The sequence below is a fragment of the Dipodomys merriami genome, unplaced genomic scaffold (assembly GCF_024711535.1).
Source record: "Dipodomys merriami isolate MVZ:Mamm:240054 unplaced genomic scaffold, mDipMer1.0.p SCAF_7, whole genome shotgun sequence".
In the NCBI taxonomy this organism is placed as follows: domain Eukaryota; kingdom Metazoa; phylum Chordata; class Mammalia; order Rodentia; family Heteromyidae; genus Dipodomys; species Dipodomys merriami.
This window is the reverse complement of record NW_027206290.1, coordinates 40634233-40657738: the sequence shown is the minus strand read 5'-3', so window position 1 is coordinate 40657738 and position 23506 is coordinate 40634233. Positions and strand designations below refer to the sequence as shown.

Here is a 23506-nt window from a genome sequence, read left to right as displayed (position 1 = left end):
AAAGTGTAAGAATTGTGGGATGTCCGTTTGCAGAGGTAGAAAGCAGTTGTAGGGAGGTGAAGATGGCAGCAAGATGGTGTGGCCTTCTGCCTCCTTCCCTCGTAGTAGTGTCAAGGTCTCAGGTCCAAGAAGCACTGACCCCTGACAGCACCAAAAAGTAATTTCTCGATAGATCTAAGTAGACATTGCTCACTGGGCACCGATGGCTCACATCTGTAACCCTAGCTGCTCAAGAGGCTGAGATCTGAGGATTGTAGTTCCAAGCCAGCCTGGGCAGGAAAGTCTGTGAGACTCTTAATTCCCACTAGCCAGCAAAAAGCTGTGGAGGTGTGGACGAAGTGGCACAGATCTAGCCTTGAATGAAAAAGCTCAGGGACAGTGCCTGGACTCAGATCTCAGGCCCCAGGACTGGCACATACACATAATACACAAATAGATATTTCTCCAAAGAAGACATCCATATGGCCAACAGGAACATGAAAACAGTGTTTATCACCACAATCAGGGAAGTCTTAGTCAAAACTACAGTGACATTTCATCCTGGCAGTAATGCTTATTATGGAAAAGAGTAAGTAGAGTAAATGCTGAAAGGATGTATAAATAAGGGAGAGCCTGGAGCACCATTAGTGAGGATTAAATTAGCACAGCCAGTATGGAAAACAGGTTCCTGAAGATAAAAATAGGAGTATCATATGATTCAATAATCTCACTACTGGGTGTATGTACAAAGGAAATAAAACCAAAATGTCAAAGAGACATTTGCACTCCCAGATTCATTACAACATTGCTTATGAGAAATGGAAACAACTTAAGTGTCCATCAACTGACAAAATGGATAAAGTTCTGATACACAATGGAATAGTATTCAGTCCTTAAAAAACCCCTGTCATTTACAACAACATAGATGGAACCAAGGCTTGTTATGTGTAGTGAAATAAGGCAGGTGCAGAAAGACAAAGATGGTGTGATCTCACTCCTGTGTGAAAGTCTAAAAACAAGTTGGCTGGCCGGGCTGTGGTGGCTCATGCCTGTAATCCTAGCTACTCAGGAGGCTGAGACCTGAGGATCACGGTTCAAAGCCAGCCCTGGCAGGAAAGTCTATTAGACTCTTATCTCCAATAAACCACGAGATAACTGGAAGTGGTGCTGAGGCTCAAGTGGTATAGCACTAGCCTTAAGCTGAAGAGCTGAGGGATAGTGCCCATGCCCAGAGTTCAAGCCCCACAACCGACAGAAAACAAAACAAAAACCAAGTTGGCTTCATAGAAGTTGAGAGGAAAATGGTGGTCCCCAGAGGCTGTGGAGAGCAGGAAAGGGTGCTGGGGAGAGGTTGGTCCACAGGTTCTAGTTAGGTAAGAGTAAGAGGTTCTGGTGTGCTATTGCATGGTAAGAGGGCTATACCATTCCCTAAATCTAGCATGTAGGAGATTGAAGGTTTTCATCATAGAGAAATAATAAATGCCTGAGGAGATATGTTCAACCTGATTTCAATAAAACATAATAGTATTGGTAACAGAATATAACATCGGTAACAGAATATCATACTACCTCAGTAATAGACATAATGCTTGTAATTTCATGTAGTAATTAAAAATAAATTTAATTAATAGTAAAATAAATTTAATTAGCATTCAGAAACTAAGAGAGCAACCCCAAACCCAAAGAAAAGATAAGCATTGAGGAGATGGAAATGCTAATTGAGCCCATTTGATCACGAGACCTGAAGGGATCTTTTGACCTGGAAAGATTCTACTTGCTAACCTAAACTGTCAAAATCTTATGACTTAACAATTCTTGACATTAGGTTCCCCAATGTAAACTTCAAACATGTCAGCGTATTCCCTGACTCCAGCCTTCCCCATCCTTCTCCTTCCCTGTTGTTCATCCCCCTGGTTGTCAGGAGCATGGAAGTCTCAGGAAAGGACCCTCTGGCCCGGCAGCCCGCGTTCTGTTGGGCTGCCCTGATTCCTCCTCCGTGTTTGGACCAGCACGTCTTGCCCGGGACTCACAAACCAAACAAGGTGTCTCCTGATCTCACTTCTTCCCTTTGTTTCAATCGCTTTCTCCAATAACGATTTCCATATGCTTATTGCCTTACCTCCCCAAAGAGGATTATTTTTATCCCCCCTCCATCCCAAATGACCTGATTGGATCATAGGAAAAACCATTTACTCAAACACGGGACAAAGAGCTTCTAAAGATCCCAAACCTCTTTTCATTATGTGTGATGTCCCAGGGCGGGGATGAACAGAGAGGAAGTGGCTGGATTTAAGAATAGCTGACAGATGGGTCAGGAGAGTCTGGACTGAGGTAGCAGGTTGAATAATCGTATGAATAAATGCGACAGTCTAACCTCGATCTCCAGATAGAGCCTGCGATCTCTATTTTCCTCCAACCTGGTATTTATTTTGTCATCTCGAGACTGGCCTCCCTCTCTTCAAGGTGGTGACATTAGTGCTCTTTATTACGGCTTATCCTGGGCCAATTTTCTTCAGCTGTTGCTGAAACTTACTAAAATGCCAGATGTCAAGTTGGAAACACGAAACCCCAAAAGAAGGTCGTAAATCACAAAACCCAAACCATAAAAAAATACAATAAAATACTCTTAGTGTTGTGCTCTGGCGCTTCCCAGCTCAACTCTTCTTTTGTCCACCTCTCTCCAGGCTACCATGCTCCTCCCCACCCCGAAACCTAACCAAGCCCCCCTTCTTTACAGAGCCAGGGATGATAAGCAACTCAGCAGCATCTCACCGCAGGCTTGGCTGTTTGCATTGCAGATTCTGAGCAGAGCACCGGGTCCGACTCTGAGGTGCTCACGGAGCGCGCTGCCTGCTCATTCGGTGGTCACGCAGAGCTGGTCCCTGGAGCTGCCGGACCTGTGCCTGCCACCATGTCATCCATGGAGGAGATCCAGGTGGACCTTCAGTGCGCTGATCTCTGGAAGAGGTTCCATGATATCGGGACCGAGATGATTATCACCAAAGCAGGCAGGTAAGACACTTCTTGCAATGGCCAAATTCTGAGAATCAACAGTAGTTGGAGCCTGTGTTCTTCCCTGCCTCCTCCGCATCATGGGTTTCTGGTCACCCTGGTGAAGCTGTAGCATCTTCTGCTCTCCTATTTCAGCCATGACTTCTTCTTGTGTTCATTGTGATTTTGCCACTGCCCTCCAGCATTCAAATCTAAATGACCACCACCCCACAGTTTCTTTTTTTTGCAAATATATTTCAGCTACTCCCAAAGGGTCTAGGTATCCTAAGAGGCCGAAGATAGATCATCAAAGCAAGTGTTCCCAAACTTCCCTCTCCCGTCTCAGGAATTGTTCTCTCCAGTCAACAGCTTACGTCTTCTAGGATGACTAGAACAACCAGACACATAGTAAAAATTGGGCTTGGTGATCTTTGGAGACCTGCTTCTTGGCCCAAATATCTGATTGTTGGCTTGAAATTATGATAACACGTTGATTGTGAGATATATGCTTGGTGGCTCATGCCTACTCAGGAAGCTGAGATCCTGAACCTCAGGATGGAGGTTCAAAGCCAGCCCTGGGCAGAAAAGTCAATGAGGTTCTTATCTCCATTTAACCAACCAAATGTTAGAGGTGGAGATGTGTCTCCAATGGTAGAGCAACAACCTTAAGTGAAAGGAGCATGTGAGTGTGCAGGGCCTGAGTTCAAGCCCCAGGACCGGTGTTACCCCTACACGTGTGTATCTCATACAAAACATAAATAGGTAAATACTAGGATGATAAAAAAAAGTTAAAATACATTTTCTCTTGAAATAGTTTTCAATAAACCACTTCTTTGTTGTCATCATTTTATTCTCCATAGCTAGGTTTCAGTTTCCATTGCCAGGTATCTATTCTATGTGAGACACTCATGTATATTTTTTATTATATATTAATAAATATGCATATAAATATATTATACATAAACCTATATAATAAGTATTATATAAACATCTATATAGTAAATTTTTTTTTTGTCCTCATGGGGGCTGAACTCTGGGCCTGGGCGCTGTCCCTGAACTTCTTTTGTTCAAGGCTAGCACTCTACCACTTGGGCCACAGCACCACTTCTTGCTTTTTCTGCTTATGTAGTGCTGAGGACTCGAACCCAGGGCCTCATGCATGTGAGGCAAGCACTCTACCACTGAGCCACCTTCCCAGCCCCAAGTAAATATTTTAAATATAATATCATTTAACTTTACAAGACCCCTGTGAAGGACTCCTGCGATCACAGGATAATAATAATCATGTTACCTACAAACAAGGGTGCAAAGACTAATAATTAATTAACTTGACTAAGTCACTAACTTAGTCATGGGGTAGTAAAATGTAGCACTAGAATTCAACAGCAGTCTGTGAGGCTCTCAAGTCATGGTCTTAAAAACTATTTATGACTCTGCGCTTCTAAGAAATGGTTATAGTTTTTGCTCTTTTGGGTTCAAAATGAAAACAATTTACCTGACACTAAATTTGGGTTATGGTTTTGATTATACAAGAGTGGTCAATTGAAAACCAGCTGAACAATTCTCTTTTTGTGCTTTCAAAGCCAATGTCTATAGACTGACAAGTTGTGTGAAGGGAAGAGATCTACCTCACTGCTCGTAGGCTACTTCCATGAATATGGACGTGAAAGGGGAAAGAATGCTTTTCGTTGGGTCATCTACCCACTCAGTAGGATGCAAGCAAATCTGAGATTTTGGCCTGTTCCCTTCTCTCCTGAAACCCTCTTCCTTCTTTATATTTCACTACTAAATCAGTCCACCTGTAATCTCCTTAAATAAAGCCACTTTGAAAGAGAACATCTTCTAGGGCTGATTCTTTCTTGTCACTTGAGCTTTAGGGCTCTTACCTCATTAAGGCCTGGAAGAAAACAAAACAATTCAAGCAAAACATTTTCATTTGAAAAGTTTTGCTCCTCCATGATTTATTCTGCCCACCTCTGTTCCTACAACTTCTTCTAGAGGCTGAAGAACAGCGACTTCTTTCCTAGCACAGATAAACTTGGTTTCCTCATCAGTTGAATTGGAAACCTTTGCTTAAGTTTAAAACCTACGATTGTTACTTGTCTCAGGTGTTGCAATTCCATCTTAGATGATTCAGGAGCAGCTCAGAAGCACGTGGAGAAGTTCTACTGTTGATGAACTTCATTCCTCCTTTCCCATTGCCTGGCTGGTTTCTTCTCCACTTTCATTCTTATGCAGCATTCTTTTCTATTTGGATTCCCATTTTCACTTTGCTGTATGTAGCTTTCGGTGTTCTTTTTGTTTGTTTGTTTTTTTAAGTTCTCAGTTACCGTCTGTTTCTCTTCACACTCCAATCCAGTTGGTTCTGAATGAAGACTGTCTACACAATCAAGTTTTGAATCCTCAGTGTTTGCATGCAGCAACACAATCTCATAATCAGTACCACGGACAGAGGCGGTGATAGGGATTCTTGGGTTTCTGAGACAAAAGAATTGCCCTACATTGTACCCATAAAATTAAAACCAAACACAACACACTTTTTATGAACTATGAGTAATTGGCTTTTCCCCTTAGAATGTTGTAAATTCTCATGTATTAAAATAAAAGTGTTTTTCCCCCAAAATCTTTGGCAAAGTTTTTGGGAGAATTAAAATTTACATGTAGAATTTTAAAGCAGGTCAGCACATTACAAATAATCAAGTCCTTTTGCTTTGGGAGCTAAATGATTTATCCAGAGTCATACTGCTCATTAATTTTAGAGCTTGAGCATTGGGAAGAGACAGGTAGCATTTCACTCAAGGTATATAACTGTTCCAGACAAAATTGTTATTAAATTAAAAATACCAAGTCTTCTCCCTCAGGGAGTCACTCAGACAAAACAATCAATTTCCTTCACTACAATGCAGGCTTATAATACAAGGCAATTATAATTCATTGTTATTAAAGGGAATTATGGGTTTCTATTTAAATGTATAGAACAAAGATTTCATTTTTTAAAAAAAGAATTAATACATATCAAAGTGTTCATCATAGTGGATGTGTGATAGCTAGCCATCACATTTCATTAATGCACCATGAGACTAAATTAAACTTGTGAGGTCAGGGAGAGAAATACAAAACAACATGCCAGCATCAGACTTTGTGGAACAATGGAATAGGGAAAAATAAATAGTTGTGTATTATTTTTTGCAATTATTTAAGGATAAGCTGGATGCTGGTGGCTCATGCTTATAACCTAGACTACACAGAAAGCTAATGTCTAGAGAATTATGATTTGAAACCAGCTTGGGCAGAAAAATCTGAGACATGTCATTTCTAAAACAACCAGCACAAACCAGGCTGGAGGCATGGTTCAGGTGGTAGAACAAGTGATCTGGGAAAGTACAATCCTCTGAGTTTGAACCCTAGTACTGACAACAGCCCCAAAAGAGAATCAGCCATATCCCCATTAGAGGTTGATGGTCCTCTTTGTACCCCTCAAAATATGGTCATGTCTCTGACTCACTGCCAGGGGACCATTGCTTTTGGGATTGTATTTCCCTAAGAGAGTGGTGAATGAATGACCTACGCAGACAGCTCTCAGATCACTAGCCATCATACACTGAGGTCAGCCTATGGTCTGTGGTCATGAAATGGAGCAAAGCCAATTAAGCCCTATGTAGATCAAACCCATGACCTTGGCCTCATTAGCACCAGCTCTGCCCAGCTCTCCTAATGAGCCCCAGATGCTTAAACATAAAGCGGCATTTTGTGTCCAGGGGCCTTAGAGCATAGAGGAGGGCGATCCACAGAACTGGGCACTTTTTCTTGTTCTTTTTTAATGTCTGGCTTGATGTAAAGAGGTTGGAGGTTTTCTGCTTTCTGATGGCTAAGGAAGAATGGTGAACCTTATTCTCCACTTGCTGAAAATCAATCCTCTGGGGCTGTTCCCACCCTCGCCGGTCTTCAGTCATGAGTGAAGCTGTAAAGCGCCACATCCTGACCTCACTCGCTTTGGCACGTTTAACAAGCCATTGTGGTAAAACAAGGTAGTGCCCGGAGGCCACCAGTCCATTTGGTCTCCCCAGCCCCCCTTCCTCTGACACATAGATCGACAGCCTGAGAACTCACAGAAATTGTTGCATGTTTATACAGGGAGGGAAAAAAATAAAACAACATTTCATGGCCTTTCTTTTGGAGATGGGCAACACATTCACTATGTAAATAAAACAACAACTTTTCATTGGGATTATTTTTAGAATGGTTATTAAGAGCTCAGTCCAAAATATTTTAAAAATCACTGTGATAAGTTTATTATCTGCAGTAACAAATAAGAGTAACGTGTTATTGTGTCAACCTTTCAGATCATAGCTACTAGGAAATGTACACAGGCACATATATACTGACATATACACATATGTGTCACATAAAAGATGAATTAAATACACGAAGCAGGGGATGGTACAAACTTCTGGAGTATATAGATTATCAAATAAGTTTTTAAAAAAACTGTGCCAGCACTGGGACTTGAACTCAAGGCCTGAGCTGATGCTCTACCACTTGACTCATACCTTTACTTCCAGCTTTTTTGGTAGTTGATTGGAGAAGAGTCTCTTGGACTTTGCTGTCCTGGCTAGCTTTGAACTGTTATCATCAGATCTCAGCCTCCTGAGTAGCTAGGATTCCAGGTGTGAGGCACTGGCACCTGGCAGGAAAAACTTAAGAAGAGATGCTAACTCACAACCCAAGGCCCCATGGCACATCCTACAGTGGTATTTTGCAAAGCGAGAGAAGTATCCATCAACTTAAAGAAGTTGAGGTCACTGGACCTTGAGATGCTCAGAGGACCTAATTCGACACCCTGAGCCTTCCTTCTGCTTACTCCTCTTCCTCTGCCTCACTCACTACCTTATTCACCCTCCCAGGAGGATGTTTCCTGCCATGCGAGTGAAAATTACTGGTCTTGACCCTCACCAGCAGTACTACATCGCGATGGACATTGTACCCGTGGACAATAAAAGATACAGGTAAGGATAAAACCCTGCTATGGGGGTTTTAACAACCTCAGGATCACTACATTTAAACTTTTGTGATGAAGCATTTTAACAGTGCACACTGTACAGGGACCCAGGACGATGGTATGTTAATGGCTAGTGGTAGAGCACCAGGCAGGAAGTTGTGAGTAAATGTAGGAAATCGTGGCTTAGTGAGTCGGGTCTTAAAATCCTCTTTGCATCTCTGGACGAAACAAGGTTTCATAGTGTCTCTAGGGCAGCAACCATGAAACGGATCTTGGCCCTGAAATTAATTCAATGAGCACGGAGGTGAGTAACATATGGAAGGATTTGGCTACCTGATGGGGTAGGAGTTACTTTGGAGTTGGAAGGGAGAAGTGGACCAGGGCTGAGTACTCAGTCACACCTCTGATAGGATCCTGGAAATGATGGACAGGAACAGCAGGAAAACTGGGAGAACCTCAGGAAGAACATTGATCTGGGCTTTCATTTGTGGGTCAGAAAGTGTGCTAAGTGACTTTTCCTTTAATTTATGAAAAGCCAGTGGAATTTGTGAGTGTGTGCACACATATGTGTGCACCAATACTAACTAGCCCTTAAACTTAGGGCCTTAGATTCTCACTTGGCTCAAGGCTAATGCTCTGCCACTTGAGCCGCATCCCCACTTCTAGCTTTTGGGTGGTTAATTAGAGGTAAGAGCCTCATGATAGGTGTGAGCCACCGGCACCCAGCTTGCTGATGGAATCTTTAAATCTCGTGGATGGATTATACAATTCTCTTGTCAGACAAAGTTGTGGCTTATTTGATCTCTGGAGATCTCTGTGGAATCAGTGAGTTGTTTCTCGGATTTGAAACAGTGAAAGTCTGAGAACTTAAAGCCTGTGACTTTTCAACTGGCAGACGGGGTGCAGGAAGTGAGGAGCTGAGAGGGCTTGAGAGCATTGTGAGATGTGGACTGTAGGACTTAGGAGGGAAGTCACTGGTCTGTGTTAGAAGATCCAGGGACCCTGGCCCTCTAATCTAGGCCGTGTGTCCCCCTCTGGCTGCCAGGACCTGGGATCCTTGTGATCCCGAGAGCCCGGAAGCAGAGAAGTGTCAGTCTGTGGCATCTGCCCTGAGCTCCCTGAGAACATGGGGAAATCTGTAAAACCCACTCCCACAGCTTCATCGGGGGAGTAGCGGGCCCAGTGAGGAACGGCAGACCATTTTTATCAAAGAAAAAAGCCCCCTCGGTGGGAAGATTTGGTGGCGTTTCTGGGAATGCCTGGACTAACTCAGAAAGGCCCCAGAACTCTGCCTCCCAGCACAGAAACAGTTAACCAGAGAGCGGCTCTGAGGGTCTCTGCACATGGCTACCTTTTACAGGACAATATGGGAGATGTTTTTAATAAGGAACAAGATCCCAAACAAGTGGCCAAAGGGATAATATGGTTTGCATTTGGGAGGTGAAAGGTTGCCATAAAATACCTTTTCCTTCGCTAGACACGTGGGTTCAGGATTGGGGTGTGCGGGGGGTGGGGAGAGGCTGAGTGGGGGGTGCATGGCAAGGAGAGGGAGAAGAAAGGAAAAGGAGTGTGAGAATGTTCTCCTCTGGAGAGCTGCAGTGTAATCTTCACCACGGTCTGCCCTCCCCCAGCCCACTCTGCCCTTTTGCCCCCAGCCCACCCCATCGCTTGCCTCCATCTTGGTTGCACTTACCCCTTCTGTTGGTCTCACCAAGAGCCTCTGTGTCCTTTGGTCCCCTTCCCATCCTTGTCATCTTGTTGTGTCTCCTTATTCTTCGCTCTACTTGTCCCCTGGACCTGCCTCTTTCTCTCTTCTCTCTTCTCTTCTCTTCTCTTCTCTTCTCTCTCTCTCTCTCTCTCTCTCTCTCTCTCTCTCTCTCTCTCTCTCTCTCTCTCTCTCTCTCTCTCTCTCTCTCTCTCTCTCTCTCTCTCTCTCTCTCTCTCTCTCTCTCTCTCTCTCTCTCTCTCTCTCTCTGAGTCAATCTGAATCCTCCTCTCTCCTTTTCTATCCCAGATATGTATATCACAGTTCGAAATGGATGGTGGCTGGCAATGCAGATTCTCCCGTGCCTCCCAGGGTGTATATACACCCCGATTCTCTGGCTTCCGGAGACACCTGGATGAGGCAGGTGGTCAGCTTTGACAAACTCAAGCTGACCAACAACGAATTGGACGATCAAGGACATGTGAGTGCCATAGTCCCCCCTGCCTTCCTCCTTCTCCCCCTTTTTCTTGTAGTGCTCACCAGCTCCTGGCCTTTTCCGCATAGGTAAAATAAGGATTTCCGTGTCACTTGAAGTCTTCCTAAGTAAGTGAGCATAAAGGGTTTTTTTTTCTCCCCTCCAGTTATATTTCATTCATTGCCAACCTAACATTTAGCAAACATCTGCTCCATATCAGCTTATGTTTATCAAACAAAGTCCTTCTGAACCAGGAATTACAGCCTCATCAAGGGCAAGACAGACAGAAGGCAGATGAAGCAGAAGAAATCACAGCGCCCATTAGACTCACTCAGAAGGGAACAGAAGGGAATGACAGTGGGAGCTGATTGGTGAAAAAATTTATGAATTGATAACGGGGGAGACTAAATCTTAAGGCTTTGCAGGTATAATCCAAGCAACTAGTGTTATTAGTTTATGTCTGGTGATAAAACATGTGCTGAATGGTCACCCAATGACAGTATCTCTACTGGAGAGACTAAGGACATGAAACTGACACTCCTTTTTGTTTTTCCCCTCAAGAGAAAATGACAGTATTTGGAGGCAGTGAGAACACACATTCCACTCGTGTGACATAAACAAACGTCCATCATCTCAACAATGAGCACAAACAATAGTGTGTAAAATCTAAAGTCAGCCTGGATCCATGTTGAAAATGCGAATGATGTGTCTCAGGGCAGAGGCACTGAGAAATGCTTTTATATTACCTGCTGGTATGAAAGCAATCATTTGGCATTTTTTTTGCAATTAAAACAAATGCATGACGTCAAATGCACGACGTCACCACCCCTGCTAGGGATAGCCTGGTATGTGGTTCCACACAATGCTATCTGAAGACTCACCACTCCCCCACCATGGATGGCTGTGCGGACTTCCTGCTTCCTGTCCTCTTCTGATGATGCGTCGCCATGTGACTCGCGTTGCACGAGAGCTTGAGAAGACAGGGAGACCTAACCCAAAGCCTCCCCTTCTCGTTTCAGATCATCCTGCACTCCATGCACAAATACCAGCCCCGAGTGCACGTGATCCGGAAGGACTTCAGCAGTGACCTCTCGCCCACCAAGCCAGTACCTGTGGGAGAGGGGGTGAAGACATTCAACTTTCCCGAGACCGTGTTTACCACCGTCACGGCCTATCAGAACCAGCAGGTAAGCGGTCACCTTGGGAAGCATCCTGTGCGTCCATGCTCCAACAAGCAGGTTCTTGCTTTGGGTTAAGAAATGCTTCATCTTTTCCCCATGGCGTGGTAGAGTCAGAATGAGAAACACTAGGCTTGCAAAATGCTCAGGGCATGGGTAGTGACATTCTGGTGGCAGCTGGAGTAGAGACAAGACCCTTGACGAAGAGACCGAACCTCCCAAGTCAGCCTCGTGTCTCTCCATTCACGATCTCTTCTACTATGTCCTGGTCAGTGAGCCTTGTAATTCAGAATTCCTTTGAATGGATTGAGGACTGCTCCAGACCTTGTTTTGCGCCTGAACTTTCTCCTGTATCCCTCTGCCAGGCTGCGGCCAAATCAGCTGAGAGCCTCTCAAACTCCTTAAGAAGCATGACTTCATTTGCAATTTCAGATGAAATTTGCCTCTAGCTTATCTATAAGCTCTGTTTTTATATCTGTAAGATGTTCATTTTCTAAGTATTTAGTGGGAAGTTAATATGTTTCAGTAGAAAGAGAACTGATTAATGTACTGTTTTCATTAATTAAAGAAGAGATTTAGTTGAGTGAAAGACACATAAGCAAATAATGGTCATGCAGCGGAATACTTCAGTGACACACTGAACAAGATCTTCCTTCTTTTCCTTCCTTCCTTTCCTTCCTTCTTTTTCTTCCTTCTTTTCCTTTCTCCCTCCCTCCCTCCCTTCCTCCCTTCCTTTTTCCTTCCTTCCTTACTTCCCTTCCTCTCTCCCTCCCTCCTTCCTTTTTTCTTTCTTTCCTCTCTTTTTTTCTTGTACTGGGGCTCAATCTCAAGGCCTTTATCTGCTGCTCAGCTTTTTCATGCCAGCTCATGCTCTACCACTTGTGCCATGTGTCCAGTCCAGCATTTTTGGTGGTTAATTGGAGATAGATTTTCTTGTACATTTTTGTCTGGGCTGGCTTCAAACCTCAATCCTCAGATCTCAGCCTCCTGAGTAGCTAGGAAGACAGGTATGAGCCACTGGCATTAGACCAGGGTATCCCTTGTTTTGAGGAAAAGGAGATTTTTTTCTTGGAAGTGTCCACACCTTTTCTGAACCGACAGGTTATGGAGGAGGTATGTGGATGGTAATGGTGGAGTATGTGGATGGGTAATGGTGGGTATTCTAAATGTTTTCTTATTTTTGCAGAGGGTGGCTAGTTAGATTTACAAATGATTTCACTTGATGAACTTCCTTTAAAAATGCATATAAAATCAATTTTAACATTGCATTTTATGTGTCTAATTCAAAGGGTTCCTATAGTAAATCCTGTTTTGAAAAAGAGATTTTTGTTTATTTTGCTATGAAGTAGCACACTTCCATCTGCTGATTTTTTTGGGGGTCTTCTTAAGCCAAAGGAACTTACATTACACTCAGTACTTTCCGTATTGTACACTCTGTGTAGTGTTCAAAATGTCTGAAGATAACACTTCCTTATGTGTGCAGTCAGGTGACAGTGAGTCGAGTCATCTTTCGCTTACATAGAAAGGGTATTTCTGTCTTTCATGGGGTATTTGGGTAATAGTCCTTAGAAATTCTTTATCATCAGAAAAATTTGATATATGAAAACTCTTTTGTTCAGTAAGTACTATATGATGGTCAGAATCTCCCAGCATTCCCAACTTTAGTCACTGTTGTAGCTATCATCATCATCACCATCATCATCATCATCATAGGCTGTAGGGCTAGAACTCAATTATTATTATTATTATTATTATTATTATTATTATTATTATTATTATCATTATCGGTTGTGGGGCTTGAACTCAAGGCCTGGGTACTGTCCCTGAGCTCTTTTTGCTCAAGGCTAGTGCTCTACCACTTTGAGCCACAGCTCCATGTCCAGTTTTCTGGTGGTTAATTCGTAAAAAGAGTCCCACAGACTTTGCTGTGTGGGCTGGTTTTGAACTGTGATCATCAGATCTCAGGCTCTTGAGTAGCTAGAATTACAGATGAGAGCCCCCAGCACACAGCTATATGAACTATTCTGACTCATCCCAGTATGCCAAAAAGCTTATTGTACCAAGAACATCCTGATATCCCAACTGCCATTTTAATCATTTTCTCGTGAAGCCAGTGATCTGCCGGTCTATATTCTGATTTGCTGATTTAGTAGGCAGAAGAAAAGTGGAATACTGAATAGCAAATATTGCTTCTCTTCACTGAGGCCAGAGAGCTGTTATGGCAACCGTGATGAGAGTCAGAAGCGATGGCTTCCTTTGACCCCGACGGAGGAGCAGCTGTGGGTCCTGAAATCCCTTCCTCTCCTTTCTCCCATTGTGGTATTCCATGCAGTGTCTGAATACTTTCCATGCAGAGAAATCTTTTACCAACATCTGGTCAGGGACAAGGCAGATGGCATATATAGACCAGGAGGTTCAGCAGTAACTGTTTACTGCCTTGGTTTCTGACGATAACACTGGCAACCATGCGACCCTGAGTGACATTCTCAATTCCTTCAGACTCCTGCCATCCCCATAGAACTAGGAGAGGACCAGGACACATGCATGTGCTCTCCGACTCAGACTCACATCCAGTTCACACTCGGCTGTCCTACTGCTCCCTGGCTGTGTCTACACAGGCAGAGGAGAGGCGGGATGGATGCTAGTTCCAACAATAAATTGCTCATTAAGAGAAAAGTAGGTTCCTGGACATAGCGGTGGGGGAGCTGTACTGGCTTCAGAAGAGATGGAAATCAAAAGGCAATGGCTTCTATCCCTGCATCTTCATGTTGATGAATTCATGATGCGCTGACATTCAAAATCCACGAATCATACCCAGTTCTGCCCATGTTCACATCATGATTACAGCTCTGGCTTACCAAGACTGTATTCTGTAGATAAATCAATAGGCATGATTATTAAATAGTCCCATTTGTGGGACTAATAAATTGCACATGCAATTCATTATGATACAGTGTTTTCCAATAAAGCCAAGTAACCTCAGTCTTTTGCCAGGCACCTGAGTGTGTATGTGTGTGTGTACATGTGTACACCTGCAGGTGTGCACACCTCCATGCCAGTACTAAACCTTGAACTCAGGGTCTTGAGCTCTCACTTGTTTTCAAGGCTGGTGCTCTGCTACTTGAGTCACACCTCCACTTCTTGCTTTTTTGCATTCTTCCTTCTAATTGTGTTACTTCTGCCCTTGTTCTGATCTTGCCTTCCCTGTATCTTGGGCCCCTAAGATAGCTTTCTATCACATTACCTAGAATGCCATTTGTGTGTATACAGGCCAGCCACGTATTATTGGCAGATGGCTTTTGCTAAAACAGCACTGATTGCATCACTTACCAGTCAAACATTGTTGCTGACGTCTCAGTGTCTGAGTGCTAAAGTCCAGGACCTTGGCTCTCCTGTAGCATCTCACCAACTCCATTTGGTGCTCATGTCTCATTACTTCTGCCACATTTTTACTTGGGCACTTGATGAAGATAGATTTTTCTGGCTGATCTTGTAGCTGCCCTGCTTTTACATACATTTGTTTTTCTAGAAATGCCATTCTCTTTCACGTCTATCAGCTTAAATTCCTTCTGCTCCTCAAGTTTGGTGAAAACCTTGTCCTTTGTACCTCTCATCTGTATTTTAGCACCAGATGAGCTCTGCCTTCTTACATCTGCTGGACACCGTACCTCTCTCAAGAACTTTACACATCTGTACTCAACCTCCTCCTAGTATTTTGAGCTTTTTGAGAACAAACATACTTAAAAAAAATAGCATGAGCCAGCCACCGGTGATTCATGTCTGGAATCCTAGCTACTCAGAAGGCTGAGATATGATCAAGGTTCAAAGACAGCCTGGGCAGAAAAAGTCAGTGAGGCTGTTATCTCTGATTAACCACCAAAAATCTGCAAGTGAAGTTGTGGCTCAAGTGATATATTGCCAGCCCTGATGCTCCTAGGTCCTGAGTGTTCACACACACACACACACACACACACACACACACACACACACACACACACACACACACACACAGAGTAATGAAGTAATGACGGCAGGAAGGTGGATCGATGTTCATTATTTTCAGTTGGCAAAATAAAAAGTTAGGACATAATTTTGATCTCTCAAATGTTAGGGGAAGGGATTAGAATTGGCCTATGAATTTTGGAAGCTCAGAAACCCAAAGTTAAGATGAAGGGTGCAGTCACCCCCGTGGTTCTAAGATAATGGTGCATGTGGCACGCTGGATTTATGCTTCGTACATGCGTGAACTGGCTGGCACACTTGCATTGCTGGCTGCCTCAGACATCTGTGGTTCTGCTTCTTGAGATATGAAATGTGAAGAAAGCCTTTTTGTTTTCAGGGACTAGCTCATGTTTTTCTCCCTCCTCCCTTTTCTTCACCCTATTTCTTCCTTTCACCCTGGCTGCCCAACTTACAGACTTTCAGAATTGCAAACATACTGAAGTTATTATTATTATTATTTTCTCTTTCAATGCCAACTTGGCAGGTCTGTGGAAGAGAGGCAAAAGCACCCATGCCCAGAATCTCACAGGGGAGAGCAAGTAGTTGGTAGCCTGGGGATAACAATGACTTAACATTATGCTTTTTCTTGCAAGATACAGATGCCATGGAGTTAGCAGGAAATTTCCATTGTGAAGTCTTTGTCATCTCTCAGGGGAAAAAAAAGACTTGTAGAATATGGATTTTTTTTTCAAAAGAAATTAGAATTTAAAAAGAGATAGCCCTGTCTCCTGAGCCCAGCCTTCAGGGAGCACCGGGTACACATTGTCTGCAGGCAATTGAGCCAGTGCTGCTCTTTCTAATCAAGTCATGTGCAGTTTTGTTTTGTGTGCAGGCTCAGGTTCTTGGCTCAGTGTTTTGTTTTCTCTGATGGAAAGCATTCGGAGTAACATGGTAAAAACATCGCATTAACTCAGAGAGTGTTAATAAAAGAGAACTCTTTCAGCCCCGGTTCTATAAAGTCCGACTCAGGGTATTCAAATTTCATTTCCTTTGGAGCCCTGTGCTTCCATGCATGATGAGGTCTAGCTTATTTATTAACTGCTTGTACAATTCTAGGTAAAAATCTCCAAGGTAATGATTAAAATGAACAGTACCAAGCCTATCTTCAATAACTCAGATGACACAAATCACTGATGGGGTTATGGAAATAAAAATCAGGGAAGAAAAATATGCTATTACAGCCTCAGTTTTCCATATTTCCTCATGACCCCTGGGCCAAGGTCATCCATAGACAAGCTTTGGGGGCCCAGCAGGTCACGGAGAGGCCTGGTTATAAAAGAAAAGGCATTGCAGGCTCTGATTTGTAATGGAACAGTGCAAACAAGTGGACTTAATAGAGTTGTGTCACTGAGAATCTCAAAATGTTGCCATCATGGGTTTAGACTGGTCATCTTAGTTCCTTCCTGGCCACTGGGCCACTCATTTTATTGACCAAGTTCCCATTCATGTCCTGAAGCAGATCAGGCACTTAAAATGGTATGCAGATTAGATATGTTTTTGGCCTACAGGACAGGAAACAGAGATTGAGAGTAAAGTACGTAGATCACATTAACTAGATGATTACCACTTGAGCTTAGAACAAGGAATTGAAGATGTAGTTCAAGAGACCGGCAGAGGTTTTCTGTGTTGGAGGAACCATCTGGGAATGGATTGAACCCTATACTGAGATCAGCATTGTGAACAGCGGGGTGCGAGGGTGGGGTGTGTGCCCAAGGCAGGCGAGGGGGAACAGCATCTCTGTTGGGCAGAGGCCGGGGGCTTGGGCAGAGAGGCGTGGCTGGTGCATGGGCAGGAGCTAGGGGTGTTGGCCCTGCAAGGCTGGGTAAGAAGCTGGGTAAGAAGAAGCTGGGTAAGAAATGAGGGAGCCACAGAGGAGAAGGTGATGGTTTAGGTGTGCGTTCATGAAGATGGATCCTTGGGCTCCTGTCTTAGGCAATGATGTGTAGAAGGAAAAAGATCAGTTCCAAGGCTAGGGAGCTGGAAATGGCTCTGTCTCTGTCTGTGCTCTCCCTCCCCCCCTTACTCCCCCTTCTTTCTTTCTGGGCTGGCATTGGGGCTTGAACTCAGGGCCAGAACACTGTCCCTTAGCTTTTTTGCTCAAGGAGATGGCACTTTGCTATTTGATCCGTACCTCCACTCCTGGCTTTTTCGGTGGTTCATTATAGATCATCTCACAGACTTTCTTGCTTGGGCTTGCTTCAAACTGTGATCCTCAGATCTCAGCCTCTGGAGTAGCTGGGATGACAGGAGTGAGCTACCCGGTACCTGGCCAGATAGTCTTTCTTAAGAAATATTTTCCTCATCTCTTCCTCCATTTTGTACAATGAAAATCACACACAGTCTTTCAGGCCCAGCTCCTCCACTCCTAGGTGACTGCCGAGCTCAAAAGCCTTTCCCGTGAGTACTGTCACCTTCTGTCTGTATTGTCACCATCACTGCCTGTCTCCTTTATCACCTTCTTGATGGCAAGCTCTTTTGTGGGGAAAAAGGAGGACACCAGAGCATGACCTATGAAGTCTCCAGCCCTCTCACCACCTGTGTAGCCTGTTCATTACTTTAAGCACACAGCAGACACTTGATAACTAACAAGTGGTATAGCCTCACTCTTCATAACGCTGTCTAAGTCTTTGAAAGAAGTGGTGTTTCCCCTAAGGATTGAGAGCTTCTTTCTCTTGAATTTCCATACATACCCTTTGGGTTCCACTTAGCCATTTCTCCCAGGCCCGTGAAGTAGAACATTGGTCTATTTACAGGGGTCTGTGGAGGCTCCTAAAACCTGGCAGCACAATCATATATCAGAAACCACTATCATAAATGAGTTGGACAGGGATAAGCCAACTTGAAAGAGAAAATAAAATATTATAACCCCAACATGAAAAGAAAATATGGTGTGTGGTTTATTGCTATGGATTATGGAGGAAGAAAGAACTGATTTTAAGTCAAGCACAGAAAAGCAGTGACACTCTTTAAACTTAATATACTATTCACATAGCAGACACTGGACGTTAGAAAGCCAAACCTTCAGGCTCCTACTCTGGTCTATAAAATAGATGCAGAATTGCTTTGGCTACATTATTAATGCTATGTTAATAGTGCACAGTCCTAGGGGCAAGGAATGTTTGAGGAGAAAAATAACCTCGAAGGCAGCTTGGTTCTTTCAAGTCAGAGTCTGCCTGTCAGAATCTCACATTGCATTTTTAAAGACCTGTAAAGGCTGTGGCTTTGGGAAATTCCTCTCCAACGAGATTGAGACACAAGAGGGACAAGGAAAAACTTGTAGTGTAGGAAACCATTTTAGTTGTCTTAGTGACCAGTTCTGCAGTTAGCAGAAGTAGGAAGATGACTTGAAATAATGAGATTAACTTACTTTCTAGAGTTACCTCTCCTCCTCCTCGTCATTGTCCTCCTCCTCCTTCTCCTCCTCTTCCTCCCCCCTCCTCTTCCTCTTCTTCTTTTTTTCTTCTCCTCCTTTTCATATGCCAGCACTGAGGCTTAAATTCAGGACCTGGGTAGCATCCCCTTAGCTTTTTCCCTCAAGGCTAGCACTTGACCACTTGAGTCCCAGCTCTACTTCTGTCTTTTTGCTGGTTAGTTGAAGAGCAGAGTCTCACACACTTTCTGCCTGAGCCGGCTTTGAACTGCGATCCTCAGACTTCAGCCTCTTGAGTTGCTAAGATTACAGGTGTGAGCCACTGGCACCTGTCCAGCTGACTGGTGCATGTTTCAGGCCATTCAATGAGCATTCCCAGGGTCAGGAAAGGCACACCTCAGAGGAAATGGGCGGTGGAGTGAGTTGTTGGGGTGGTTGAGTTCGAGGTGGGTTGGGGGCCCCATTCCCCCCTGACGGGACCTAGCATTCGTCGAGCACACCTGGCCTCACAGCCCCTCCTGGGGGACCTGAATTGCACACCTAACCATTACCAAGCCTTCTCTTTCTGCGTCGACCTGGGCAAATAATTTATCTTCACTTTAGGGCAAGTTCACGGTCACATGCGGGAGACACTTTGGGTTTTAGCGAGAAGCAAGTCACACATCTGCGGGCCAGGCCCCAAGTTCCATATCAAGCTGCAATTTAAATCTCAAACTAACAGGAAACTAAATGAAAACAACAGCTGTTATCCATACAGGGATTTCTTTTCCCCTCAGAGTTAGACAAAAAGAAATCAGTCAATATGAAAACAATTCATATTTACATGTGTGTCTTTCTTTTGTCTTTCTTCAGATCACCAGGTTAAAAATTGACCGAAACCCTTTTGCTAAAGGATTCCGAGATTCTGGAAGAAACAGGTAAGAATACTGGGCAAGAGATTCACCGAGTTTCTTTCTGTGTGTTGTGACATTTCTGCACTCTAGCTATCATTGGCTCCTGGCTTCTTGAAAATGCCTATGAATTCTGCCCCTGTGCCAACTCAGCAATAGCCAGCCAATCCCAAGAGTCACAGAGTGAGGTGAGGGGTGGCGTTGTCCAAAGAGAAATGTACTCTTTACCTGACCTATGTAACTGTCACCTCTCTGTACATCATCTTTATAATAACAATTAAAAAATAAGTCACAGAGCTGCCCTAAAGGCCCATCCTCAAATCGATGACCGTCATCACACCAAATTCCCCACACATCTCCTCTAGCCTGATCATCACCCTGGCAATCTGCTTAGGTAAAATAAGGTATTCAGTGATTTGTGATTAGAAAAGGTTGCCAGATCTGTAAGTGGGTACAGAACTTGTAGCCATCGGTCATGTTTTTCACATAGTCAGAAAATAAGGAATTAGGAGCAAATAAAATATCTTTCAGAAAATTTGTATAAGCTGCCCATTCTAGGGCTTGTGCTCAGGGCCTGGATACTGTCCCTGACCTTTTTTGCTCAAGGATAATGCTTTACTACTTGAGCCATAGCTCCACTTCTGGAGTTTTGCTGGTTACTTAAAGATAAGAGTCCCAGGGACTTTTCTGCCCATGCTGGTTTTGAACCACTATCCTGAGTGGCTAGGATGACAAGTATGAGCCACCAGCACCTAGCCTTTTTTTTACCCCCAAATTTATTCATTTTATTGCTCTTTTATTTTTTATTTTTAATTGTTTATGTGTTTCTTGCTTTAGTAACTAGAACACTGCCTCTCTTGATAACTTGCCATTGTCATCAAGACTTGATTGTGGTCCTCAAGTTACTCTTGCTAATTGTGGCTGTTTGCGGATGTTGTAACAGGCCTGCGAGGCTGTGTTGATTTTCTAGCTAGTAGTTCTTTCTTTTTCCTAAATTCTTCCTAGCTCACCTTTCCTAGGCAAAGTTAAAATCTATTCTCTGTGGACAGTTACAGGAGAGCTGAGCTGTGTGAGGAAGTTGGATACCTCCAGGGTTCTTCAGTTAAGGAATTTTATCTTGAGAAGACCAGACCAAATCATCGGTGTGCCACCCCGGTCTCATGCAGCGCGGGGACTTGGCAGCGATGACTTGCTTTAATCAGATGTCAGACCTCTTTCATAGCTTGCAGGCGTTTCCTTCCATCTGGATGGCAGGCTGGCTGTTTTAGCTCTGCTATTCTTTCTGCGGTGGGGTTTCCAGACGCACCCAGATCCTATCCCATTTAGAACTACGTCAGGAGCTATGTAGAACATTGCCCGATCATAGACCACCTGGCCATGTTTCAGCCAAGGGCAGACTGTGTTAGACAGCAGCCTCCAGGGCACGTTGGGTGCTGGTGGGCTGTGGCTGTCTGAGTTGGTGTGAGGATACACGAATGTTTACTCAACAATTAGATCGCCTATTACCTTATTCCTCGGAACACGTCCCTGTCGTTCAGTGATGTATTACTGTCTTGCAACACAGATTTATGTGAAAAATCACTTTGGATGGTCATTCCCTTTGCAAAATAACTTATAAAAGGATTGGTTTATAAACTTTTTTTTTTTTGGAGACAGGGTCTCACTGGGTAGTTCAGGCTGTCCTTGAACTCACGATGTGGATGAGGCTGGGCTTAAGTTGCTGATTCATGATAGGTAGGCCACGTATGGCATTGGGAATCTGAAGCTTGGTAAGATGCAGAGAAGGTGCCAGAAGGACCTGGGCAGAGGACACAGCAAGTACAAAGATGGACGTGGCTAGATGTATCTGCATATCTAGCTATTATGTGTAGCGCTCATCACTGCCCAAGAGCACGTGGGCAGCACAAGATGGTGTATGCGGTAGAGTTCTGTCAGCACAGCTCAGGAAATAGGAACCCCATTTGCTTTAATAATAATTTTTTTATTGAGATTAAGTGATTATATGAATTTCTCAAAATTCACAGTATTGTGGGATAGTGATACTTAGTTAAAAGTCACACACACATTTTAACCTTCACGAGGTGCATTGTCATTATTATGGTCTATAAAGCTTATGGTCTCTACAAACTTTCACACTACAGCTATTTCTTCCACATGGGTGATATGTGATTTCTTCCCTTTTCCTTAGTGTCAGCGGTTCCCTCTTTCCCTCTCCTTCCCTCCCTCCCATCGGTGCCCTTGAGTTACTTAGTTCATTTTCACCAATGTCCAGTGTAGCTGATGGGTCCCTCAGTTTATATTTTTCACCTGTTTCCCTCTGATTCTGTGCCCTCTTTCTAGCCTCCCTCAGATGTGCATATATATGTGGTCAGGAACATGAAGTCATTTAGAAATTATATGACAAATTAAGTAGAGGTCCTTTGTTTCTTGAGTCCTGTTTACATTGTCATATCTCCTTACATTTTGGATTTAACATCCACATATCAGGGAGACCATGTGCCGTTTGTCTCTGATCTTGGCTCACCTCACTCAAAATGATTTGCTCTAGTTCCATCCATTTCCCTGTGAATGCCATTATTCTGTCATTTCTGGTGGCTGCATAATATTCCATTGTATATAGGTACCACAACTTTTGGATCCACTCATCTGTAGTGGAGCATGTGGGCTGTTTTTGTACTTAGCTATTGTGAACAGCGCAGCAATGAACGTGGAGGTGCAGGTGTCCTTGTGTCCTGGGTCCTGTTTCAGAGCTCCATTTTCACTCTGCAAATAAGACTGGTCCATATTGGAGGATTTGCTACTCACTAGTAAGTGGTGGCATCTTAGCTGGGGGTGCTGAGGGCTTCCGGCCTTCACCTGGGGCCGGGAGAAAGCGCCACGCATCGTGTTGGCCCTCATGGCTGACGCACTGAGCAGACAGGAATGTGTCTGTCTTGTCTGGTGGGCTGCACATGTCTGCAAGGCCGCCTCCTTCCATTTCAATAGTTGGTGTGTCTTTTGTGTGGAAATTCTTCATGTTATCTCACTCAGATCCAAAGGCTACACGAAAGACGGAAAGCTTGCAGCCACATGGGTGGCACTGGAGGACACTGTGAGTGAGATAAGCCACACACAGAAAAACAGCCGCGGGCTGGGAAGGTGGCTCAGTGGTAGAGTGCTTGCCTCGCATGCATGAGGCCCTGGATTCGATTCCTCAGCACCACATAAGCAGAAAAAGTCAGAAGTGGCACTGTGGCTCAAGTGGTAGAGCGCTAGCCTTGAGCTGAAGAGCTGAGGGGCAGCGCCCAGGCCCAGAGTTCAAGCCCCACAACCGACAGAAAAAAAAAAAAAAGAAAAACAGCCACCACACACCTTCACTTTGGTGTGGAAGCTAAAGATGTCACCTGCATATACATAAACATTTGCACAAGCACAGCCACAAGCACTTTGGGGTTGAAAAAGAAAGCCAGAAGTGGAGATGTGGCTCGAGTGGTAGAGCACCAGCTTTTGAGTGAGGAGGCTCAGCAAGAGTGTGAGGTCCTGGGTTCAAGGCCCAGGATGGGCACAGGAAAATAAATGTGTTAGGGCAAGGTTAGGGGCTTTGCACTTTTCCTCTTCACAAAGTTCAAGATGACCCTGCACTCTTCAGCCTGCCCAGCGGCTTGCCTCTCTCTGGCTGCCTGTGGCATCTGAATTCCTAAAGCTTTTGTACTGATGGGAAACACGGATGGGAAAAGGATACAGAGAATTCTTTGCAAGCCATCTGGGAGTTGGTGGGTCCCTGACAACATGGGGACCGTATAGCACCTTCCAAGAAGGAGCCTGTCATCTGCTACCTCTCTTGTCCTAACACAGCTCCTACAACGCCTGCATCTTCCCTATGCATTCGAGACATACGTGGCTCGCACGGAGGAACTGGCTTGGTGAGCTGTATATAA

General features: G+C 44.1%; 1 protein-coding gene across 1 annotated transcript in view; it reads left to right on the top strand.

Moving 5' to 3' along the window:
- The window catches only part of Tbx15 (T-box transcription factor 15), a 92968-nt gene that overhangs the window by 52719 nt on the left and 16743 nt on the right, over positions 1 to 23506 (top strand). The window contains exons 2-6 of the mRNA XM_070007493.1: positions 2778 to 2991; positions 7875 to 7976; positions 9984 to 10155; positions 11169 to 11336; positions 19552 to 19616. Coding sequence (XP_069863594.1) covers positions 2778 to 2991; positions 7875 to 7976; positions 9984 to 10155; positions 11169 to 11336; positions 19552 to 19616 — 721 coding nt within the window. The remainder of the gene's footprint in view (positions 1 to 2777; positions 2992 to 7874; positions 7977 to 9983; positions 10156 to 11168; positions 11337 to 19551; positions 19617 to 23506) is intronic.